The 20,573-nt window shown below is 35.6% G+C and overlaps 2 protein-coding genes across 5 annotated transcripts in view; one reads left to right on the forward strand and one right to left on the reverse strand.

The window, feature by feature from the left end:
- Positions 1-4,080: 4,080 nt before the first annotated feature.
- Positions 4,081-20,573, reverse strand: part of pcmt (protein-L-isoaspartate (D-aspartate) O-methyltransferase) — a 25,213-nt gene continuing 8,720 nt past the window's right edge. The window contains exons 7-9 of one of the 4 annotated variants that reach the window (XR_006247188.1): positions 20,487-20,573; positions 18,900-18,968; positions 4,081-4,113 (exon numbers count right to left, since the gene is read on the reverse strand). The exon at positions 20,487-20,573 is cut by the window's right edge and continues 131 nt beyond it. Coding sequence is in view for 2 of the 4 variants with exons in the window: in XM_043218923.1 (XP_043074858.1) it covers positions 18,956-18,968; positions 20,535-20,573 (52 nt within the window). In the remaining 2 variants the exon portion in view is untranslated. Of the gene's footprint in view, positions 4,114-16,373; positions 18,969-20,486 lie in introns of those variants that run through there. The other 3 variants (XR_006247187.1, XM_043218923.1, XM_043218925.1) reach the window with 3 other exon arrangements.
- Positions 8,519-15,445, forward strand: lrp11 (low density lipoprotein receptor-related protein 11). The gene is made up of 9 exons (XM_043218922.1): positions 8,519-9,309; positions 9,762-9,919; positions 10,949-11,090; positions 11,440-11,565; positions 11,643-11,786; positions 11,873-12,043; positions 12,146-12,199; positions 12,658-12,774; positions 12,858-15,445. The coding sequence occupies exons 1-9, from the start codon at positions 8,724-8,726 to the stop codon at positions 13,010-13,012; spliced, it is 1,653 nt and encodes a 550-aa protein (XP_043074857.1). The 5' UTR covers positions 8,519-8,723; the 3' UTR covers positions 13,013-15,445.

Below are 20,573 nucleotides of genomic sequence, written 5' to 3' on the forward strand. Positions count from 1 at the left end.
AAAAAAAGTAAAAATACTTTTGAAAAAAAAAAAAAATTGTAATAATCAGTCACAAATTTGTGGCGTTTTAGTGACTAACATAAGAAATGAAAAACAAAAGGACAAAAAAAGTAAAGCATATTTTTGAAAAGAAATAATAATAATAATAATAATAATAATAATAAAAGAATATTTTTGTAATAATCAGTCACAAATTGGTGGCTTTTTAGTGACATTAACATAAGAAATGAAAAAAAATAATTACAAAAAGTAAAGAAAAGTTTTGAAAAGAAAAAAATTAAACAACATAAGAAATGAAAAAAAAGTAAAAATACTTTTGAAAAAAAAAACATTTTGTAATAATCAGTCACAAATTTGTGGCGTTTTAGTGACATTAACACAAGAAATGAAAATAATTTTTAAAAAGTAAAAATATTTTTGAAAAGAAAAAATACACCACATAAGAAGAAAAAAAAATGACAAAAAAATTAAAGAATATTTTTTAAAAGAAAATAATAAAAAAATTATATTTTGTAATAATCAGTCACAAATTGGTGGCTTTTTAGTGATATTAACATAAGAAATGAAGAAAAATAATTACAAAAAGTAAAGAAAAGTTTTGAAAAGAAAAAAATAAAACAACATAAGAAATGATAAAATAAATAATTTGAAAAAGTAAAGAAAATTTTTTAAAGAAAAAAACAACATAAGAAATGAAAAAAAGTAAAAATACTTTTGAAAAAAATATATTTTTGTAATAATCAGTCACAAATTGGTGGCTTTTTAGTGACATTAACATAAGAAATGAAAAAAAGAATAATAATTACAAAAAGAAAGAAAATGTTTGAAAATGAAAAAATAAAATAAAAAAACATTAACATAAGAAAAGGAGAAAAAAAGAATAGTTGGAAAAAAAAATAAAGAGAATATTTGAAAGTAAAAAAAAGAATATTGTTGTAATAATCAGTTACAAATGTGTGGCTTTTTAGTGACATTAACATAAATGAAAAAATTGAACAATAATTACAAAAAGTAAATACATTTTTGAAAAGAAAAATTAAAACAATATAAATGAATTTTTTTAAATAATTACAAAAAAGCAAAGTAAATTTTTGCAAAGAAAAAACAACAACATAAGAAATGAAAAGAAAAAAATTATAATAATTACAAAAAAGTTTAATAATAATACAATATTTTTGTAATAATCAGTCACTACTTGGTGGCTTTTTAGTGACATTAACATAAAAATGAAAAAAAGAATAATAATTACAAAAAGTAAAGAATATGTTGAAAAAAATAAATAAAACAACATAAATGAAAAAAATTTATAACAATTACAAAAAGTAAAGAGTTTGAAAGAAAAATAAATAAAAAACATGAATATAAGAAATGGAAAAAAATTATAATTACAAAAAGTAAAGAAAAATTTTGAAAGAAAAAAAATATAAAACAACATAAGAAATAAAAAAAATAATAATAATAATTACAAAAAAGTTAAGAATATTTTTCAAAAGGAAATAATAATAAAAATGAATATTTTTTTAATAATCAACCACAAATGTGTGGCTTTTTTGTGAAATTAACATAGGAAATGAAAATAATAATAATAATAATAATTACAAAAAGTAAAGAGAATTTTTGAAAGGAAAAAATGAAACAACATAAATGAAAAAAATTAATAATAGTTCCAAAAAAAGTAAAGAGTTTGAAAGAAACATAAATAAAAAAACATGAATATAAGAAATGGAAAAAAATAATAGTTGCAAAAAAAAAAGTAAAGAGAAGTTTTGAAAAGAAAAAGAAAACAATAATAATAATAAAAAGAATATGTTTGTAATAATCAGTCACAAATGTGTGGCTTTTTAGTGACATTAACATAAGAAATGAAAAAGAATGATAATTCCAAAAAAGTAAAAAACATTTTTGAAAAGAAAAAAATAAAACAACATAAGAAATTTAAAAAAATTATAATAATTAAAAAAAAAAAAGTAAAGAAAATTTTTGAAAAGAAAATAATAATTTAAAAATGAATATTTTGTAATCGGTCCAAATGTGTGGCTTTTTAGTGACATTAACATAGGAAATGAAAAAAATTACAAAAAGTAAAAAAAATTTTTGAAAAGAAAAAAATAAAAACAACATAAATGATTTTTTTAAATGATTACAAAAAAAAGTAAAGAAAATTTTTGAAAAGAAAAAAAAAAACAACATAAGAAATGAAAAGAAAAAATTATAATAATTACAAAAAATGTAAAGAATATTTTTGTAATAATCAGTCACTACTTGGTGGCTTTTTAGTGACATTAACATAAGAAGTGAAAAAAAGAATAATAATTACAAAAAGTAAATAAATTTACAACATAAGAAATGAAAAAAAAATTAATAATAATTACAAAAAAGTTAATAATATTTTTGAAAAGAAAATAATAATAAAAAAAGAATATTTTGTAATAATCAGTCATAAATTGGTGGCTATTTAGTGACAATAACATAAGAAATGAAAAAAAATTAATAACAATTACAAAAAAGTAAAGAATATGTTTGAAAACAAATAAAAAAACATGAATATAAGAAATGGAAAAATAATAGTTGCAAAAAAGTAAAGAAAAGTTTTGAAAAGAAAAAGAAAATGATAATAAAAATAAATATTTTTGTAATAATCCGCCACAAATGTGTGGCTTTTAGTGAAATTAACATAGGAAATCAAAATAATAATAATAATAATAATAATAATAATAATAATAATTACAAAAAGTAAAGAGAATTTTTGAAAAGAAAAAATGAAACAACACAAGAAATGAAAAATAAAAATTAATATTCCATATAAATATAATTAATAAATTCCAAAAAAAGTTAAGAATATTTTTGAAAAGAAAATAATAATAAAAAAATGAATATTTTGTAATAATCAGTCACAAATTGGTGGCTTCTTAGTGTCATTAACATAAGAAATGAAAAAAAAATTACAAAAAGTAAAGAAAATTTTTGAAAAGAAAAAATATATAAAACAACACAAGAAATGAAAAAAAAATAATAATAATTCCAAAAAAAGTTAATATTTTTGAAAAGAAAATAATAATAAAAAAATATTTTTGTAATAATCAGTCACAAATGTGTGGCTTTTTAGTGACATTAACATAAGACATGAAAAAATATATAATTATTACAAAAAGTAAAGAAAAAATTAAACAACATAAGAAATGAAAAAAATAATTACAAAAAAGTTAAGAATATTTTTGAAAAGAAAATAATATTAAATAAATGAATATTTTGTAATAATCAGTCACAAATTGGTGGCTATTTAGTAACATTAACATAAGAAATGAAAAAAAAAAACAATTACAAAAAAGAATATTTCTGTAATAATCAGTCACAAATTGGTGTTTTTTTAGTGACATCAACATATATGAAAAAAATGTAATGATAATTCAAAAAAAAGAAAATAATATTTTTGTAATAATTAGTTACAAATTGGTGGCTTTTTAGTGACATTAACATATGAAATGAAAAACAATAATAATTACAAAAAACATAACATAGTTAACATAATAAATAAATAAAATTATAATTACAAAAAAAGTAATTATCCCCTCCTAGGATCGCCACCTTAACGTGGTGGAGGGGTTTGAGTGCCTGAATGACCCTAGGATCTAGGTTGTCGGGGCTATATGCTCCTGGTAGGGTATCCCAAGGCAAACAGGTCCTAGGTGACAAGCCAGACTAAGAGCGGTCCACCCCACCCCTTATGAACAACAAAAATAACAGAGTCGCAACATCACCCGCATGCACGGCACAGCCAGGGCCCCGCCATGGAGCCAGGCCTGGGGCTGGGGCCGGCATGCGAGCGCCTGGTGGCGGGTCTCTCCTGGACACAGTTAAGTGTCCAGAAGTTAAGTGTCCCCAACAAAGCAAGCCAGAGGAACCATAAACCCCATCCATACAGAATGGAGAAAAAAAAAACCTTGGGAAAAACCAGACTCAGTTGGGGCCCGTTCTCCTCTGAACGGACGCCCAGCATAACTTCCAGTTCAATTTTCAACGCAGCTGCCAGCTGTGTCAGATAGCGTAAATTACTTAGTGTGTGTGTGTGTGTGTGTGTGTGTGTGTGTGTGTGTGTGTGTGTGTGTGCGTGTGCGTGTGCATCAGCGTGTGTGTGTGCATCAGGATCTGGTGATCTGTCCACGGGGCGCATCTAGGTGTTCTGGTCTTTGATGAACATAATCTCTGGGACACTTGTGAGCGATATACCTCCTCATTTACTGCTACAAACTGATGATTTAAACCATGCTAAGGCGCTTTCCTCTAATGCCAACATAGTTTTCTAGTCTATCCTAGAGAATGTTGTGATCAATAGTATTGAATGCTGCGGTAAGATCTAATAGCACTAATAACGAGATAAAACCACGATCCGATGATAGAAGCAGGTCATTAGTAACTCTAATGAGAGCAGTCTCAGTACTATGGTACGGTCTAAAACCTGATTGGAAATCCTCGCAGATACCATTTTTTCTAAAAAGGAATACAGTTGTGAGGATACTACCTTTCTAGTATCTTTGACAGAAAAGGGAGATTAGAGATTGGTCTGTAATTTCCTAAGTCTTTGGGGTCAAGATGTGGTTTCTTAATAAGAGGCTTAACTACTGCCAGTTTGAAGGTTTTGGGAACATATCCTAATGACAATGATGAATTAATAATGTTCAAAATAGGATCTATGACTTCTGGAAGCAAATCTTTTAATAGTTTAGATGGAATAGGGTCTAACATATATGTTGCCGGTTTAGATGATTTAACAAGTTTGTATAAGTCTTCTTCTCCTATAATAGAGAAAGAGTGTAATTTTTCCTCAGGGGATCTATAGCTCACTAACTGATGTGCAACTGTAGCTGACGGCTGCGTAGTTACAATTTTATCTCTGATGGTATCAATCTTAGAAGTAAAGAAATTCATAAACTCATTGCAGCTATACTCTTGGGGAATATTAGCACCTGTTGACGTTTTATTTTTTGTTAATTTAGTTACTGTACTGAATAAATACCGGGGGTTGTGTTTGTTTTCTTCTAAAAGGGATGAAAAATAATCAGATCTTGCTATTTTTAATGCTTTTCTGTATGACAGCATACTCTCCCGCCAGGCAATACGAAATACTTCTAATTTAGTTTTTCTCCACCTGCGCTCCATTTTCCGGGCTGCTCTCTTTAGGGTGCGTGTGTTGTCATTATACCATGGAGTCAGATTGTTTTCTTTTATCTTGCAAAGGAGCAACTGTATCTAAAGTCCTAGAAAAAAGAGAGTGCATAGTTTCTGTTACATCATCAAGTTTTTGCGTCGTATTGGATGAGCTAAGGAATTGAGATAAGTCAGGAAGATTACTTAGAAAGCTTTCTTTTGTGGTGGAAGTGATGGTTCTACCATACTTGTAATAAGGTGCAGAGTTTACAGGTTTATCTATACAGAGTTCACACATATATAGTGATCTGAAATGTCATCACTTTGCTGCAGTATATATATATTAAAAATGTAAAGAATTTTTGTATAATATTATTTTTAAATAATGTAGTCACAAATCTTATCTCAAAATAAGAATATAAGAAATGAAACATAAGAAATGAAAAAGAAAACTTAATGTTTAAAAATGAAATATTATTTTGTATAATTGTAAAAATTTAAAAACAGTGACATTGCTGGCTTTTTAGTGACATTAACATAAGAAATGAATAAAAACGTAATATTTCAAAAAGTAACAAATACTTTTGTGTAATATTTAAAGAAAATAAACAGTCACAATTTAGTCACTGTTTACTTTTTAAAATATTTCAGAAGTCATTACTTTTAATTGATATGTGGTAACTAATAATTATTAATGTTGTAATCTATAAATGTATTTAAAAATGAATAAAAATATGTTCAACACAAAGTATTGTCTGCGTTTATCACTCTTCCAGCGATAGTAACTTTCCAGAGCCATTCTGTGTTTTCAAGTCATTACTGATCTGATAAACAAAGTTCTTCATTTAAAACACAAGTTAACTCAGTGAAAAAGTGTTGGTGCTTAAAGCACTTCACTGAGCTGAAATTTAAGCTAATTTAAGAGAAATCAAGGAGGAAACCGGTCAAGCCACTCTCTTCAAAATGTATATACTTTTCCCCTTTTGATTTCAGTTGGCTCTGGCTCTAAGATTTCATCTCTAGGGTGGCTTATCCCTCAGAGAGAACATTAGGTACAATTATAAAAATTTCCAAAATATTTTTTTACAGTGCTTTATGAAAGCTGTATTACAATTGCCTGTTAAAGTTACAGAAGTTACTGACTTTGGCGTGCATATGACAAAAAAATCGTTCCAGTGCTGTGCCGTTTTTGAGACCGCGCGGACAGTCAGCGTACAACAGTAAATGCGCAAGAATAATGGATCAGAATAGGACTGAACACCGTCTACTAGGGAGTCCAAATCTTTTTATGAAGACGAAAAGAAGAGATGGGCAGCAGAAAAAGGAAGCCAGCATCACTTTTTACAGGTACACTTGCACAAAGTCAGGGATTTTGTAGGATTATAGTCAGGTGTATGATCAACCAGTTATCCCGAACAGCTAATGATCATCAATGTCACACGTAGGATGAAATCCAGTCACAAACTGAAACAGAAACAGCTTTGTACGAGGCTTAAAACTGTGAGGAACAGCCAAACTCTAGTGAGCATGTGAAAGACCGTTTCATGTCATGCCAACAGCAGCAAGACACAAGGTAGTAGTTATACCGCATCAACAAGGTCTTTCCCCGACAAAGATTTCAAATCAGACTGGGGTTTCAAGATGTGCTGTTCAAGCTCTTTTGAAGAAGCACAAAGAAACGGGCAACGTTGAGGATCGTAGACACAGTGGTCGACCAAGGAACCTTAGTGCAGCAGATGAAAGACACATCCAGTTTATTACTCTTTGAAATCGGAAGCTGTCCAGCAGTGCCATCGGCTCAGAACTGGCAGAAACCAGTGGGACCCAGGTACACCCAGCTACTGTCTGGAGAAGTCTGGCCAGAAGTGGTCTTCGTGGAAGATTTGATTAGTTCTCCAAGATGTTTTGAACAACTTACCAGTTGAGTTTCTTCAAAAAAAATGTCTGCAAGAGTACCTAGAAGAATTGCTGCTGTTTTGAAGGCAAAGGGTGGTCACACCAAATATCGATTTGATTTAGATTTCTCTTTTGTTCATTCACTGCATTGTTCATTTTGGAAAATAAATGTTTCAAACACTTCTATTTTTGAAAAGAATTCTTTGTGTACAGCATTTTTTTACACATGCTTAAAAAGTACTATACTATATATATATATATATATATATATATATATATATATATATATATATATATATATATATATAAAACAGATAGTGGATAGTGTTTTAAGGATTAATGGGTCATTTAGAGTAGAAAGTTAACTCCAGATGTCACAACATTAAGTTACTAAACCAAACAACAAAAGCAACCACACAACCATGTAAATACAACTTTTTAATTATTCATTCCCAAGTGCATGATGGGAAAAGCGGGATCATAACTTCGATATTTATAGAATCCTAGTAAACATAATTCCAAGTGAATTACATGTCTATACTATCCACTTTCCATAAACTCAAATTTCTACAAGCTTAAATTGCACACTAATATAAAACTTATTTAAAGGGTTCATATGATGTGATTTCAAGTTTTCCTTTCTTTTTGGAGTCTCTCAAAATGTCGGTGCATAGATGAGGTCCCTAAAGTCTCAAAACCAACCAATGACTTTCTTCACTAGATGCAACAAATGCCTTACTTCTTTTTTAAGCGTGTTTGACTTGAAGTGGCGCTGCGGCGTCCGATCAGTGTATGACTTCAAAAATACAGTGAGTTTATGAAGAGTATATGGGACCCTCGGCTGTCAAACTGTACTGTACTTTGATGTCCTACGATGATGGGTCGCTGCAATGCTGTTTCAAGTCGAACACACCTGCATCATGTTCGACTTTAAATATGAAAATATTTAATGTAGAAATGTCATGTATTTATGCATTGACTTCACCATAAAATCACTTCCATATATCCCTGTCATTATATCGCAGTGCTTCTTTGATGCAACCTGTGTTGTTAAAAGTAACCACACAACCATGTAAATACAACTTTTTAGCCGTGTACATTAAGGGTGCATAAAAAATAAATAAATAAATAAAAATATGCCTGCTCCATCCAACCCTGGAATAGCCTACATGTCTAATCAAGCCGTGACTTCCATATAATGAGTTCGTAATGAAATCTGTGATCTCCCACAAGAATTACAGCTAATTAGCTTTATTAAAAACATATTTGATTCATTGTATGTTTTGTTGCTGTGTTGTTGTTGTCAAAGAGACATATAATAGGCGAAAACTACGTTATTATAAGACGTGCGTAGCATATACTCGCCAAAGTCCTTTTTTTTGTATATACCAGGAGAAATAAAAGATATATAAATATACGAGTAAGTTGCGGTTGGGCTGAGCCACAGAGTGCCGCCTGCAGGGCCGAGCTAGCCTCGCAGCGTGATGCTGCATTAGCCGCTATACTCGTTTCAGTTCAGCTGGCCGCGACAACGACAGGTGCAGGTGCTTTGCGCTGGGCTTCTAAAATGTGCGAAACGGCAATTCTTTTCATCTTAAACTAGCGCTTTAAACCTCGAGTGTGATGTGAGGAAACGAGTGCCACTGTTTTCATCCAGGCAAATTAGCGTTTCCAGCGGCATTATGTCTCGTGAGGCGCATCGTATCCAGCGCGCGCTCGTCTGCTCTCTTCTTCTCTGTATGACGACGACGACGGTCACGACGCGCTCCTCTTCAGCATCCGATCTCAAATCGAAAATATCTGGCGTGGAAGAGCTGCTTGAGGAGTTCCGCAAGCAGCTTCAGCAGGACGAGTCGGATTCGAGGGACGACGAGGAGGATGAAGACCGCTGTATCGGCGGCTTCAAGGCGGTGGAGGAGCGCATCATCCGCGCCAGCGCGTCCATCGAGCAGGGCGCCGCGTTCTTGTCCGCCCCGCAGAGGGTGTTCAGCTGGAGGGACTGCGCGCACGCCTGCTGCTCCAACCCGCACTGCACAGCCGCCATCATCCAGGAGGACCTCAAGCAGCCCGACGACAGTCTGCGCTGCTATCTCTTCAACTGCACGTACAGGGGCAGGAACGTGTGCTCGTTTTCATTCCAGCCGGGATTCAGTACCTACAGTCGGGTGGACAACAGCAGCTCTAGACTCCATGAAGCTGGCCTGCTGTCTGCTGCCACCGGCAGCCCAAGCACTTCAGCCCGGAGACCTTCATATGGGATCGATGAGGGTGGGTTTCACCGATGGCGAAACGGCTTTGGTGTTATTTTGTGCTGCTTTCTTGCAAACAGCAACGGTAGTGTACAATATAAAGCAGTCAATAGAAGTCTAAAGAACTTTGAAGCTATCCGAGTGTTGAGGGGAAAAAACTTAGTGACCCGAAAATCTAAAACTTGTCATAATTTCCTCACCCTCATAATATTTGCTGATAGATTTTTTTTAATTTTTTTATTCACATTTGTGTTCAACACAAGAAATATGGTCATACATGTTTGCAACAGCTTGATAGTAACATAACTTTATTAATTCTTATAACTCTTGCTTGTTTGTTCACTGATTGCTGCTGTACTGCCGTGAAGTTATATTGTAGTCCACTTCCTGCTCTGCATCTTCATCTTCTGGGCTTTAGGTTAGATTAGACTTTAGACTTTAGATTAAAGAAAGTGTGTCTGGTTCTCACAGGTTTGGACGAGCCGCCTCGTAGTGATGCAGGCCGGGACTTGATGGTTCAGCTGCCGACGGACCGGGCGGTGCTAGATGGCAGAGACAGCACTGATGACCAGGATATTATACGTTACGAATGGGCTCTTGTGAAAGGAGATCCCTCCGTTAAAATGAAGGTAAATCTCTCATAGTCAGTCGTGTTTTAAATTATGACATTGCTTTGAGCGACCTGAACCGCTTACACTGGCTCACTGGCTTTTTTAGTTCAGTGAGGATTGCTGCACTGTTGGTTTTTTCGTAATATTTGGTGTTTAATTTCGATCACGACATCTGGTCGTTCTGATCTCGGCACGGCTCGTTTGTGTTACCTAGAAAATGGCCAAACCTGACTTTCGATCTCTGTGTTGCTGCAAAGTGCTTTCTTTTTGATCGCCTTTTAGGCAGTCGCAGCCTTATTGCCAAAAGCCTCTTTCATTAAATAAAACACAGCGGTCAGCCTTGAGCATCTGTGTCAACCTGATGGCCATCGCAAGCCGTCCAATCGGGCTGTTAGATTTATTCAGTCCATGTTTGTGTTGTGCAGAGACTTCAGAATATGGGCTTGAGTCATGTCATAACCAAAATATTCAAACCATAATAGAATTCTTTTCCAGTTTTAACGAATAATATCTGCTCTCCGTCTTCTGTGAGACGTTGTAGTGAAGTTCACAAGCTCTTGTTACTCTCCACATAAAATGATGGCATGAGCCATAATCATTATTCATGTGTTATAATCAGTGGTGAATTAAATGGACAATCTAAATTGATTTATATAAATAATGTCCGCTTGAACAAGTTGTTCTAAAGAATGCATAACCAGCCTATATAACCATTGGTCTTTAATTGAAAAGAAACCCATGTTCTTGTTCTTTACGAGAAGTCGTTACATTTCACATAATTGCATGTTGTGTGTCACAGTTAAATCAGTTTTAACCTTAATGTCAAAAATAATTCGTTTGGAAATGTTCGAAAACTGTTTAATAAATGCATTACAATGTAACTAAACCCATTTGGTTTTAGCTGACTAAACTGGCTGTAGATGTAGTCTAGACTAAAACTAGACTTTGCTGTCGAAATGAACACTGCTTAGTTATTTGAATATATCGGTAGAGTGGACCGGTTCAGAGAAGTTCGCTCGTCTTAAATACGTTGTGTGATTTGTGCAGACGACTCACCCAGGCCTCCTGAAACTCAGTGGTCTCAGAGAAGGAGTTTATTCCTTTGAGCTGACCGTCACCGACGCCGCGGGACAGAAGAGATCCGACAACGTGTCTGTCAGTGTGCTCGCCCCGGCATCAAACGCAGAAGGTCAGAAATTATTCGTCTCTTAATCTTCCTTAACAGTAAGCATGGATGATACGTTTTTCAATTGTGTGTGTGTGTGTGTGAGATAGAGCTTGCATGTTAGGAATGTGAAAAACGACATGCTATACTACTTGGTGTTAAGTATATTTAGGCTGGTTTAGGACCATGTTGACTGGACATCAATTAGATGTGTTCATTTCGTAGTATAAATGAACAGAGCAGGACACTGGGGAGTTGTCCTGTCATGTTGTCTCCTAGTCGTTTCAATTAGGACTTAGTGGGCACTAATTAACAGCAAAACGTCAGCCTGAATCTACGCGAATGTGACACAGCGGCGTGTGTTTCTCTGAAGTGTGTACAGGTCACTGTTCTCGGTATCAGTTCTTGTGCGACGACGGCTGCTGTATAGACATCGGTTATGCCTGCGATGGAAAGCAACACTGTCCCGACCGATCGGATGAAGATTTCTGCCAAAATTGTAATCTTCTAAATCTTCTAAAAAGGCTTTTCGGGGGTCTTTGAAGATGAATAAGAAGTGTCGGTTCTGTTTTATAGTTGATAGTGGTCATAAGTCCAACCCCCCGTCTAAACACGAGCCAGATATGCAAACTGAAGCAGAAGCCCAGACGCCCACAGAAATACAGCCTAATGATATCCCCAAACCTGAACAGCATCAACATTATGGCTTCAGTTCGCAAGGTAAGGCAAAACAAAGCCTCTCTATGTATGTCTAGACATTTGATACAGTGAGAGCAAATGCCTCTCTCTCTCTCTCTATGCGCCAGATCCCTGTGCAGCGCCCCCAATGGTCGGCCCATGTAAAGGCGTTTTCCCACGCTGGTATTACGATGCTAAAACGGGGGATTGCCAGCACTTCCAGTACGGTGGCTGCAAAGGAAACCACAACAACTTCCTCCAGAAGTCTGATTGCATAAATGAGTGCATTCAGAAATCGCGTGAGACTTAATCGATTTAGCTGATTCCCGAATGTATAAACGCAGTTATTCGGTCGCGGAGTCTGTGCTGCTAACAAATGCTCTGTTGTCATCTTTCATCAGCAACGAAACATCACAGCACTGCAACTCCATCCCCCAACGTGAAAACATACACGCGTATGTACAGCAATATTAGTTAAGAGTTACGAATAGAATATTCTGTTTTCTTTACGCCAAGTGTGTCCAAATCCTGCTTTTGGAGAGCCAGTATCCTGCAACGTTTAGCTTCAACCAGCTCCAACACACTTTCCAGAAAGCTTCTAGTTAATCTGAAGGCCTTGATTAGCTGGTCCAGGCACGATAAATTAAGGTTGGAGCTCAACGCTGCAGGAACAGGTCTGCAGTATGATTTGAGAGGCTGTTTGTGTTTAATTCATGATTAGAAAAGTCATATTTACAATAGTTCTGTTTGAGCTCTGTCATTCAGCAGCTGAAAAACTTGTTGTGAAAGCGTTCCCAGTAATATTGTTCTTCTGTTATGTTGTAGTTGTGGTATTCTTGTGTTAAACGTGCTCTTGATCAAATTTAAAGCCTGCGGCGTGTAATATTAAAATTAAAGTTTGTTTTTCGTGCAGCTCCCATGGCTTCTGTCCATCAGGAAAAACGGCTGAATCCTCTCACAGAGTCTCATAATTCACCGCCATCATCTAAAATACACCGTCTACTGGAAGGACACCCACCCCCTGAGTCAGGTCTGTTTTAGATCATACCCACTAAACAAAGGTCTTTCCTCCATCTGTATATTGGTAGTGACTCTCTGTGTATGTGTGTGAAGGTGCTATCTTACCCCTGGCTCTGGGTCTGATCATCAGCGTTCTGCTCTTACTGATGGCGGGCTGCAGGCTCTGGCTTGTACGTCGCAGACTGAAGAAAGCTTTGCCTCTCACCACAGAAGAGTCTGATTACCTCATCAATGGCATGTATCTGTAGCAGAACGGTCACCTGCCAATCAACCCTCCAGTCTGCTGCACCGCTTGCGTGACTGTGTTAGAGACGCATGAGTTACGCACAGCTAGTCAACCCTGCTCCTGGGGCCAACTTACATAAGTTACAGTCTGTTTGGGACATAAAGGGCCACTAAATTTCATTAATCTTGACTTTAGATGTAAAATTTTTCTCCGACCAGACAAAATGCATAGAATAAAACGTCTGATTGAAAGAATTGCATTAGAAAGCTAATGTTTCACCTGGCGAAGACTTTAATGCTTAGGATTTCAATGAGTTTTCAGTGCATCCCTCCATGTTGGAATCTAAATGGAATCGGTCATATCAGAAATAAACCTATTTATTATTATTATTATTACTTTTTAAATACAGCTTATGAATGTCATTTAAATATAAAACGCCTGTTACGTTTATTTTCATGAATAATCATATTGCAGTGTCAACAATTAGTCATGTGATGTAAAAGAAGTTCAATTCAAGTCAAATTTCAGGCATTTCAACAGTTTTTTTTTTTTTACAAATTGGAAGGCCGCAACACAAAAATCATAAATTGACTACATATCGTTTTACAGGGAGCTTATAACATACTAGCTACATTCTGCCTTAATTTATAAACTAGTTAGTGATTCATAAGCCAAAAGTGTGGACTTTATGTTCCCGTTTAAGTCAGAACGTACAGACGGCTGCTCAGAATGACTTGAAAATCACAGATGGGGGTTTTTTTTGCGCAGGGTTGGAGCTTTGGAGGGAGTTATTGTTGTTCTCCAAAAGCAGGGTTGACTATTACTGATCTGCTGATCGGTGGTTAGCGTTCATGCCATTTATATCTTCTTGTGTGCAAAATGACACAAGTATCTCACCTATATAGTATGCCAAATTAAGTTAACTAACTAGAAAAGAACATGTGAATGGACGCTGTTTCTAAGAAGATTGCATCTGAAGGTTATTTTGGTTGGAGTTATTTTGGTAGCAATTATACAGATGTGCGTGACTGCAACAAAGGTTTCTATGGTATAAAAATGCAGTTGTATGATTTGATAATGTCTAAATACTGGCATAATGGCTTAAAGCGTACTTAAGAGTATATACTTGTTTTTGAAGTGATTGAATATGGATTGATTCAGCTTTATTTTTTTAACGAAGCATGATGCACCACAAGCTTGCCTGATATTTTGACCTGGGAATTTGACCCTTTAATGAGAGTATTTTTCAGTTTATTTTTTCTGAAGAAATGTGCTCAGCCTTAACAGGATAGTCATTTTAACGGGGTCGTGTGATGCCCATTTTCCACAAGTTGATATGATTCTCAAGTCGAAGAGAGTCTTAATGAAAAGTCTATATCATAGTTTCATAAAACTGTTTAAAAAATACTAAATCGGCTGTTTTCATCAAGCCATTCTAGTCCATGTTGCTTTAAATGCTAATAAGCTCTGCTGACCCCGCCCCTCTTTTCCCTGGCGAAACTGGCTAACTAGAACATATTAGGAAAGGGGATTTTTTTTTCTTCTGTAGATAAAGCTGGATCACAAATACTTTGCACAAATATAGTTACATTTCTGTAGATCGGGGATCGTTGCGTTCCCTTCAGAACGAAAGTAGCATTAGTCCTTTGCTTCTTCAGCAGCTCAGATGTAAATGCCAACTGCTATATGATTACATCTAACAACAAAACACCTCAGTCACTTAATCAGAGACATTCTCGTCTTCCGATTCGTCTCAATGACAGATGACTGATGACAGCTCGCTGAGGGCGGGACAAAGGCCTTGTCAATCAACTATCGTGGGAGGGGCCTGTGATTCTGACAGGAATCAGACTGATTTGTGAAAAGGCATTTTAAAACATGGATTTAAAAAAACACTGGGTGGATTTTCATCATTTTAGGGTGGATGTGTACACAAACCTCCAACACGCATTCATGTTCAAACAACTTGAAAAGTGGATTTTGCATCTGATGACCCCTTAAAACCACTTTGTCTCTGCATCCTTGTATGATCATATGCTTGAGTTCATTATAATCTCAGTCCAGGGAATACAGCTTTAGTTAATGTAATTACTGTTTTTTTTTACAACTGGTTAATTACCGGATGATTACAAAAGTTTTTTTAATTGGACAAAAACTTGATTTAAAAAAATATTAATAAAAATAAACAAATATATATATATATATATATATATATATATATATATATATATATATATATATATATATATATATATATATATATAAAATTATACAATATTATGGTTAGGGCAATGTTTTCAATGTGGTTTTATGGCTTACTGTGATATAATAGTCTGTATAATCAGTGTAATTGTGCAAAAATGTTTTGAAACCTTATATATGATTGTAAAGTATCAAATTTAATAATCTTGGAGAAATGCATTTTAAATAAAAGACATTAAATGTGGACCAGCTATATGAGTTTCCAGTGTTTTTATGAATGTCACATGCATACTTAATTGTGTTTTTTTTATGTTTTTTTAATGTTTAATGTCAATTGGTCAAAGAGATGGGTCCACTTTGATGTGCTTGGCATCAGATAATCTTAATGGGAAGGATTTGGTCTTTTCTAGGTAGCTAGAATCTATAGCTAAGTTCTGTGAAGATCCAACTAATCCAGCACAAATTTAGACTTTTTGTTAGATTTATTAAATGTAATCCATTTTGTGCATTTGAATATTGTTTCTAAGTCTTGCTGTACAATCGTTATTAGCATAAACATGAATGAAAGTATAAGCTATTGCTTGTCCATGAAGGTTTTAGGCGACAAATTTCATAACTGTTCTGTGTACAGTTCTATTGTAAGGAGGAGGCGGAAGTTTTATTAACGGGTTGAAAGCTTAACCGGTACCATGGGTCAGTAACAGTGAAACTAGTTAGTCAGATCTTACGCAGGGATAATCCGATAAACGATAGTGAGAAGGCAGGCAGTGAGTCGTAACCAGAAAGGCAGTTCGATCAAGGCAATGAGTCTAAAAGGCAGATCCAGGAAGCGCAATATTGTCTGATTGCGCACCTTTTGAAGCCAACATTGTTTTCCGCTCTTTAAAATAGATGTGTCCAATTACATGTTCTGTTACTTTTATCTTGCACTGAACGGTTTTTATGACTCCCATCATGACAAACCTATTCCACATTTGTGCAACGTGAACCGTTGAGAACCGCCACAAAGAAGCACGCACAAGGAGAATAAAGAGCCAGCTTTGTGGCACCGCTCCATTTCATCTGTGTTCGATCAGACCGCTCTTCACGGCGAGAAGATTCCGTTGCCGAGAAGCGAAACAAACCCAGGAGAAGCAATTTGGTTGATTCTGTGTGAAAGAAGAGGCCGGCGAATGCACAGGTCATTGCTTAGCAGTGAGTTTATTTGTCAAAAGCCACGTTTGTGCGTGCAGGTAACACACAAACATGCACAGAGAATTGGCATTGAAAACCGCTTACAATCAAAGTGACCACTGAAGGTTTAGCGTGGTCTGAGTGGGACTTTACTTGCTGCATGTTAGATAATATAGACAAGCTTATTTTGAGCAGTGCAGTGATGTGAAACACAAAAAAAGTGTAGCAGTAATATCGCTACACTTGTGCTCTGAACTCGCGACCCAACTTCTTATTTTTCTGTGAAATACGCAAAAATGTTGAAGATTCTGTTTTCCAAATAAAGAAAGTGGATGATTTTTTTGCTCCAAGCACACGAAAGTCCCATAAAAGTAGTCTATGCGCACAACTCATGCATTCTGTCTAAGCCAAGGCTTTAGATTTGACCTTCCCTTCCACCAAACGACGCAGTAGCTCTCAAATCTCGTGTTTATTATAGTTGCCGAGAACCGGTATTGTTTGGGTTCCACAACATCAAATCTAAAGGCGACGGTTATGAATTTAACACATACCTTTTATTAAAAACATTACATTTCGTCATTTGGAAAAGCACCTGTCGTGTTTCACAAAACAAAGAAAATAATATGCGTTTGGAACAACATCATTATTTTAGCATTCTGGAGTTGATTTCTAAAATTTCAATGCATACGTCACAAAAGTATTGCGGCACCTCCACCTAATGAACAGGTTTGAATACTCCACAAGTACAAAATCCTAATATAATGACATTCTAGGGAAGAACGTGCTTTTTGTTTTATAGCAACAGTTCGGACAGATCAAATCACCTTTATTTATATAGTGCACAGTATCAAACAGAAGAATAGAATTAATGTTTAAGATTGACCACTCAATTTTCATTATTGAATGCAGATACATCATTGTCCAGCTCAGTCAGGTTTAAATAGCATCAAATCGACGATAATCTCTGGAAAATAATGCGTCTTCAACTAAGCAAGCCTTTAAATGCAGACTTTGAGCCAAAAACTAAAACACCAGTGACTTGTACATACGGTTATAGTTATTTTAGACACCTCCAAAATGGTTGCAATAGATGGAAATACAAGCTTTACAAAGTCAGCATTTCTGTTGCCAGTTGTTTTCCTTTTCTGTTCTTTTGACATCCCAATACTTTTGACCATATAATGTATGGTATCATAGCTATTTGTTCTTGAGTTATAGTCCTGATTATAGTCACACATTTAAAGCTGTTTAGCATGGTTTCTGAAGACCAATAAGTTCTTCCACGCTGAATGAATGCCTTTGACGCAGATGCATTGTCATGTTAGAACACGAAAGGGTCCCATCCAAACTGTTGCTAGCACATAAGAAGCGCACAATCCAATATCATTATATGCTTAAAAATTAAGATTTTTGTTACTAAAATAGTCAAAACTGTTTATTAAAGGGGGGGTCCAATACTTTTGGCAATTTAGCGTATCGGATACTCTTTGCAAAATACCTGTTGTAAAAACCCCTAAACACACACACACACACACCTGTGTCCATCTGTCTATATTTATGTTGCTGAATTGCTTGGCAACTGCAAAAAGCCTAAAGTTATAGCTAACTGATTATATTACTTGCCTGGAGAAATTGTTTGCATTATTACATTGTTATAGACCTTTTTTCAGAAAAGCTAGTTATTTAACATTGGAGTCTTTTATCGTATTGCCATCATTGCTACTCTAATAGCAAATATTATACTGGGTTCTGTGAAACACCTTGTGATTGGTTGACGGCAGCATCCTGTGGTTTGTACACACTCTTCTAACTATGCCTAGGAGAATAGCTGATCACAGATAAACAATTTCTTATATCATTCTGCACTCCTTCTCACGTATTAAAAGGTTTGCAACTTATTTATTCGGTGGGTAAGCTCGGTGTCAGGGATCGGTTTGTTCTAACGGCCAGCTGTCTGTACATTATCCCATACCGAGCCATTGAAACTGCATCCCATAACCACAGTAAGATCACTGTAAAACATGGCCTCCTGCGGCTTACTATAGAATCCTCTAACGAATTTATCGAATGTTAAGTGGTTTATTTTATCTGGGCATCACATGCTTCAGCTGAAAACACAAGCCATTACTATTAACACAGATTTGTAGAGCAAAGACATCCCTACACATAATGTAGCATTGAATTATGTTTTAATCACAGACTGGATTCAGCACGAAGGCCGACATCACGCTGAGATGTGTGAACAATCCAACTGACCGTAATACTGAAGTCATCAAGAAATCTGCTCCTGCGTCAAATAACCCCCACCCTCCAAAAAAAACAAAAAAATGCATTTCACACAATCCTCAAACTGCAGGCAGGAAAATCTCAGCACGAAGCCCTATTCCGCTTTTTCCTTTTTAAATAAAAGAATCCGATCGATACATCCATCTTTCAAGACCGTCAGACTGTCGCAGGTATGGAAATAGAGCATTTATACAAGCTCTCCTCAGTGAAGTCCATTTGGATGTGCATTGTGTGTGTGTGTGTGTGTGTGTGTGTGTGTGTGTGTGAGCGCATGTGGTGCGATGAGTATTGCCAGATCATCCTTTCAAAGTTCATCCCTAAGAAAAAAAACAGAGAGAGAAAAAAAAAAGTTATTGTGAACCTCAAAGACACAAAAACAAGATCCAAAAAAAAAAAAAAAAAAATCACTGACATGCATACAGTATAAACAAAACGCATGCAACAATTAGTTCCAGCAATGTTAAAGGCATTAGAGGGTTTGTTCATCCAAAAATTACAATTAGTCTGAGACTAGTCCGTGACTTTCTTCTCTCGGACAAACCCAATCGGAGTTATATAAAAAAAAATGTTCTGGCTCTTGCAGGCTCGGGGGAGTGTTTTTACAAAATTTGTCAAATAAAGTGCATCCATCCAAAATAAAAGATGCCTCTCACGGCTCCGGGGTGAATAACGGCTCTCTTGATGTGCTTTGCATTAAAAAACACATTTAACTTAATGTTCTACACACTTTTTTTCATACTTCTGCTAACTGTCTGAGGACTTGGGGCATGTACAAAAATTTTTTTTTTAAATAATTAAAAGTACAAAATGAGGATTTGTAAAGAAAAATGCCAGGATTTCAACAGAAGCCGAGAGGCGAATGGTTTTCATTTTCTAAAGTAAGGAAACTTTGCTTTGCTCGGCTCCTGTAGAGCGGAGAATAATGCATCTCAGAGGCGTCCGCTGCACACACGGAACGGCTTCAGCGTACAACCAACACCGGGAAGAGAGAGAGAGAAAAGCGTTTATTACCACCATTATAAAGCTTTACGAGCCATGACCGGATTAATACACTACAAGTCTATTCGTCTGAAAGAAGAAAGTCATATACACCCAGGACGCCTTGAGGATGAGTAGACTATGGGCTAATTTTCATTTTTAGGTGAACTGACCCTTTACTGTTCAAACTGCATGCAATTTGTTTTTCAGATTGCACCGGTCTGCCACTGATGAAACAGGATTCAGACAGTGGACTGCATATCTGGTGCGTTTATATCGGTTTCCAGTTACGACGTAGGCGTCTACACAACGCCAAGATACTTTCTTCTACAAAAGCGGTTTGGATGCAGCATATTATCTTACACATTCACGTATACACACATACATGTCACAATGGCAGCTGTCTAACAGGGTGGAAATCTAAAAGGGAAAAATAGCTGCGCAATTACTTTATATAATACAGAAAGTATCAGTTCCTGGAAACAGATTCTAAGCTCCTCTTGTCGTTTTAAACGATGCCGTAAGCGAATGAAACATTTTTGCTGGAACCGACCCTTAAGAGTCAGATTTGGGCTGCCAGCGTGAACAAAGCCGAGTCTAAAAAGGATTTGACGTCTTCATGCTTTCATGTCTCATCACTCAGAAAGCATTTTAGAGGGAAAAAATAAAAACCATTCCAGCAGTTAATGGCAAACCAGAAATTTCAAACATTTTTTTTTGTTTGTTTGGTCAAATCAGGCTGGTGGGTTAAAAAAAAAAAAACACTGTGCAGTTGTTCATCATGGTATGGAGCAGCAAAAAAAAAAATGACACGCGGCAAATGCAGCCTCTGTCTGCTCCGGACCACACCGTTTCACCTGTGCCCTAGAAGAGAGAGGGGACAGAGGACAGGAAGTCACTTCCACCTTGACCACTGCTTGTCTTTGTCTGTTAAAGGCACGTAA

This window comes from Puntigrus tetrazona, chromosome 20 (assembly GCF_018831695.1).
Source record: "Puntigrus tetrazona isolate hp1 chromosome 20, ASM1883169v1, whole genome shotgun sequence".
NCBI lineage: Eukaryota > Metazoa > Chordata > Actinopteri > Cypriniformes > Cyprinidae > Puntigrus > Puntigrus tetrazona.

Coding starts and splice junctions, on each gene's coding strand:
- lrp11 (XM_043218922.1), top strand. CDS start 8,724: ATGTCTCGTGAGGCGCATCGTATCCAGCGCGCGCTCGTCTGCTCTCTT. Junction 11,566..11,642: donor TGAAGATTTCTGCCAAAATT/GTAATCTTCTAA, acceptor TCTGTTTTATAG/TTGATAGTGGTCATAAGTCC. Junction 12,200..12,657: donor CAACGTGAAAACATACACGC/GTATGTACAGCA, acceptor TTTTTCGTGCAG/CTCCCATGGCTTCTGTCCAT.